Source organism: Rhagoletis pomonella, unplaced genomic scaffold (assembly GCF_013731165.1).
Source record: "Rhagoletis pomonella isolate Grant_MI unplaced genomic scaffold, Rhpom_1.0 Rhpom_scaffold_05148, whole genome shotgun sequence".
NCBI classification, from domain to species: domain Eukaryota; kingdom Metazoa; phylum Arthropoda; class Insecta; order Diptera; family Tephritidae; genus Rhagoletis; species Rhagoletis pomonella.
In genome coordinates, this window is record NW_023463692.1 from 1 (window position 1) to 5,384 (window position 5,384).

Below are 5,384 nucleotides of genomic sequence, written 5' to 3' on the forward strand. Positions count from 1 at the left end.
ACGACTTCACCAGAGCGACGTCGTAACGACGTCGTTTCGAGTTCACCCAAACGACTTCACCAGGGCGACGTCGTAACGGCTTCACCAAAGCGACGTCGTAACGACGTCGTCTTCGCCCTGTGGCAAATTGGGTTGTTACCCACTTTGTTATATGGTTGTGAACTGTACGCTGATTGTGATAGTGTTTGCAGTAGAAAACTAAATGTTTCGTACAACAATATTGCGCGATACATGTGTATATGGTATTAAACGTAACGAACGCATTTCTGAATTCGCATTAAAAATCTCCTCAATAGCTTTTGATGCCATACTTAAGGTCAGATGATTGACATTGCTGCATAAAATCATTACAACTCAGGAGCCTATTTATCTAAGAGAACGAATTTCATTAACTAGGTTATCCCGGCTTCCTACCATTACAACCAGGGTTGCCAATTTGGTAAATTGTTACCCAAATTTAGTAGACACAATTTGGGTTGGTAAAAAGGTAAGTTTTTTCTCATTTTGGTAGATTTTTGTTGAACTTTTCGTTCCCGTATATTTTTCGTAGTTATGTTTACATTATAAATTTCTTTGCACACTTTTTATATACTTACATACGTATAAATGTATATCGATATAAGGCGAACATATCGTGCTCCATTCAAAACTTATTTTACTGGAATCCCGAGGAGCTTTTGATTGCCTAAATATTTTAAATGATTATTTAAATAAAAAGAAAAAATTGGCTGGTATGTAAATACGCACACTTACTACGTTTATAGGTAAGCTATTTGCAAAGAAAAATAATTTGCAAATACCTAACTCACTGTTTATTCGATGGTGAAAAATTCTTTTTTAATATTGCCTGATTATAAAAAGGCAATAATAGGACCATCGAAAAGGAAAACAAAGTTAAAAGAATGGCAACGTCTTGATTATAAAAAGGCAATAAGATGACCATCGAAAAGAAAATTAACCTAAGAATGGCAGCGTCTTGCGCTTAGTTGCAAATAGTACCACTAATCAATACTTATTTGCGTGATTAAGTTATTTGCAAATAAAAAATTAACTCAGCATTAACGGCAAAGTTTACCATTTTGCAAATTGTTATTTGCAAATAATGCGTGCGTATAAACGTAGTATATGATTGTTCGCAAAAAAAATTAAATCAACGCCATTTTTTATCAATGGAAATTGTTAAATAAAAAAAAGCCACAAAAGACTGGCGGCAAAAAAATTAAAAAATTAGATTCAAGTATTATTTGCTATAAAACTCCATACCTTAAATTGTTCTAAAAATTCAGAGTAAATAATTCGATTTTTTTGAATCTTTCTAAATGTTGTATATAGCTTGACTCCTTGATTTTTATGGATTTAGTTAAAGCAACAAGACATTTTTACTTGAAAAACATTGTGAATAAGCACAAAAAACACCAAGTGTTTTTTTGAATCACTGTGTTTTTCGTTGTTGCCTTCAGTTTCATCACTTTCGCTCTTGGTTGAAGGAAACTGAGAATATGACATTAATATGATCTCAAATACCGTATAATTAGATGACAAAATATTTTTTATTTTCACTTTTATTTCAACATATTTTGATTAAAAGAAAAATACTGATAAAAATAAAATATTTCACACCAACAACAAAAAATAAAATCGATAATCGCATTAGGCTATTGCCTGAAAATTTTAAAATGCACTTAGTGACATTGTGCTACTATGATAGCACGGCCCAGTTATCATAGTCAACTTACGTACAGTAGACTGCATAACTCCCCATACAAAAAAAGAATCGGTACTGTTTTCCACTGGTATTATAAAATCTATTATATTTTAAGACTTCCACCAAAATATCTCGCAAAAATATTTGAAAATACCTCCAAAAATTGAGTTTTTATTAATAAAGTTTTTTTTAAAGATTTTTTGAAAAAATTACCTCAGATGAATAGACAGTTTAAGCTTAAAAAGTTTGCATAGAAATATTAAAAAAAATGTTCTACGGGATCATAATAATGAGATTTTTGATGCTGTCTTTAAACTTTTTTCAAAGACTGGTTTAAGAAAACCTTGAATAACTCAGCCAAAACCTTACCAGACTTATGAGGTATCATTAGTAAGGCATTTTCTCACTCCTTTAATTTCTTTGTGAATAAGCTCATTCAAAGTATGAGAGAGGAAGGTAAGATAAACGGCATCAAAAATCTCATTATTATGATTCCGTTTGTTCGCAGCAGAACTAACTTCATATTTTCGATACTCGCAGCATCACTAATTTTGTATTTTTCGTTATTCGCAGCACTAAATCGCATGATCTTAAAACTGTAATTCTCTCATTGCGAAGTACTAAAATTCTTGCATTTTCTCCCTCACTTCATTCTTATGTACATTTTAGCATGAGCATAGCTCAATTTTACATTGTATTCTGATTTCACTTCTGTCGGGATCACGAAGCAATAAAGTTGTTAAAAATTTTAAGCGCGTTTTTTATTTTATTTGGTACATAGGTGGTGCAAATCAGCGCTTCCTCAAAACATTTGGTGACCCCGACGTGATCGGGTTAGAAGTCATTTCGCATTATAACACAATTTTCGTTAATTTGCGTGCAAGCAAAAATCGTGTACGCAAAATTAAAAGCTATTAAAACTTAAAAAAAAATAAATAAATTGAATTCGTTCGTAAATGCATTATCGCATAACGGAGGTATCTGGTGATAGTACAGCTACATACTCCTACTTACTTGCATCTATAGTGTTGCACCAAATTAACTGCAAAGCCCAAAATGCCAAAGGGCAGCAAATCAAAAAAGGGTACTGACGTCGCATCAGCCGATGTAACGATCAACAGCTCCGAGTCAATTTCGATTAATAAAAGGAAATGCGCGTCGATTAAGCAACAATTAATTGCTTTAAACAAAACTTTGTCGGCGCAGCGTCTTCGTGAGCTCGTTGAAGCTGAACTATTTTTCCACATGGAGTACGTCGAGAGCATGCACGACAGCTTTGACCACGTGCGATCGATTCTCGAAGAAGCTGATCAGCGCGAACTAGATGGAACAGGCCGAGCAGAATTTTTCGACGTGTACCTAGAAGTCAAAGCAAAGCCGTCTCACGAACTCAATTTACATCGGAAACCAAACGCCAGGCATTCATCGACCGTTAGACACTTCGCATTGGAAGAACCGCAATCAACGTTATTTTCATCGCTACGAAAATCTCGCCTACCTGAGCTGAAAGTACCGCAATTTAGCGGAGCATACATCGAATGGCCTAATTTCTTTGCCATGTTCAGCAGCGTTATTCGCAAGGACCTCGAGTTGAGCAAAGTGGAAAAACTTCAACATTTGCGCGCTAGTTTGCAAGGAGCCGCTTTGGAAACCATTTGGTCGCTAGAACCGGTTGAGGAGAATTATGACAAAGCCATTTATCTACTAAAAAATCGATTCGATAGCAAATTACTTGTTTTTCAGGCGCACATTAAGGCGATTTTCGGGTTAAACACTGTCGACAAGAGTTCTGGTAGTGGTTTGCGGGAATTGAGCGACAAGTTTAATTCGCATCTTCGTGCACTGAACACATTGGCAACACCTGAACAAATTTCTGATGGTATACTCATACATCTTGTTACCAGAAAGTTCGATGAGAAGACGCAGGAAAAGTGGGAGGAGGACTTGCCGACGCAGACATTGCTAACTTTGAATTCACCAACCTTGTTTCTGGAGAAGCGGTGCCGAATTAGGGAAAGTGCTACTGTAACGCAAACACCTAGCAACCAGGTGGGCAAAAATTCGAATACAAATAAAGGCATTAGAAACGTTTTGGTAGCATCTTCAAGTAGCTCTAGTTTTTGCGTATTCTGCGATTCGAAAGATCATTACATAGATAACTGTATAAAATGTTTAAACTTGTCGCCGACTTTGCGCTACAAAGATGCTAAGCGGCTGCAACTTTGTTTGAATTGCCTACGCAAAGGGCCTAATCTACAACGGTATAAGTCCGGGCATTGCCGTCATTGCTTAGGCAAACACAACTCGCTTCTCCATATGAGCCCGCTTCTCTCGTCTATATCCCCGTCTTCAAATCAACCAATAATTGAACCCACAGACTCTCCCCAGCAAACACTGATTTCATCCCTAACTTCAAGTTCAGTTCCTCAAGCCCCGAAATCGCTAGCCAACAGTAATGTGTTGCTTGCTACAGCAATACTTTCAGTAAAAAATCGCTCAGGCAACTTCGTTCCATGTCGTGCTATTCTCGACTCGGCCTCTTAAATAAATTTTGTAACTACTCGCTTGGCAAATCTGCTGCAACTTCCATTAAAACAATCAACAATTTTAATTTCCGGCATCGGCGAATCCAAATTCGTTGCCGACAAAGAGATTGACGTTTTCGCCCAGTCGCAAGACAAAAGCTACAAAACTTCGTTCGCTGCTGTGGTCACACCCCGCATTACAGATTATCAACCTAACTTCAGCCTTTCTTCGGAATGGAAAATACCATCAAATATTAATTTAGCAGATCCATTATTCTATTCACCACAGCGGCTTATTGGCGCAGGTTTGTTTTTTGATTTGATGTGCGTTGGCCAAATTCGCATTGCTGGGTTGGGTTGTCTTAGATGGTGTTTCATATACCAACAAACAATCATCGTCACTCGCTGCTTGCAGCAAAAGCGTATCTGAGCAACAACAAACCAACAACTCATTGGACGATATCGTTAAACGATTCTGGGAAATAGAGAATTGCTTCGACTCTACTCCCCCACCATCTGAAGAAGGCGATTAGTGCAAGCAACATTTCAAAGAAAATTTCTCTCGGCTAGCCTCGGGAGAGTATTCAGTGCGTTTGCCAACAAAAACAGATTTAAGTGCTCTTGGCGACTCATATAATCATGCGCTTCGTATATTTAAAAACTTAGAGAGAAAATTGGAAAATAATCATGACTTAAAAACTCAATATATTTCGTTTATGAATAAGTATAAATTGCTGAACCATATCCCTGCAAACCAAAGTTCCCGAAATCCTAACGAAATCTTTAGGAGTATCTGATTTCTGTAACGATTTTTTTCCGAATCTTCAAAGAAAATTATATGAAGTGGTCGACACGAACTCGTAAAGAAATTTCTGTACGAAAAATAAAGAAAATTCTGAAAAAAGTCTTCAAGAAATTCTTCACATAGCAGCATTATTTTCATTTCTTCACCGATTTTCTTCCGAAATTTCGTAAAATAATGGAAGTGTGCGTAATTTATTTCATTTTAGAAAATTCGGAAAAAAACGGATGGGATCTTTCCGAATTCGTTAAAATTACTTTACGATTCAGAATACTCTGAAAAAAATGGTTTGCAGGGATGTCACTGGCAAAGTTTCAAGCAACAACAAAAACATATTTTCTCCCGCACCATT

The 5,384-nt window shown here is 36.5% G+C and overlaps 1 protein-coding gene across 1 annotated transcript; it reads left to right on the top strand.

Moving 5' to 3' along the window:
* Window positions 1–2,761: 2,761 nt before the first annotated feature.
* Window positions 2,762–3,754, top strand: LOC118755027 (the record flags this gene model as incomplete). Its single annotated transcript, XM_036489883.1, has 1 exon — window positions 2,762–3,754. A coding segment is annotated over exon 1 (993 nt), but the record flags the coding sequence as incomplete, so codon positions are not given.
* Between the last annotated feature and the right edge of the window lie 1,630 nt (window positions 3,755–5,384).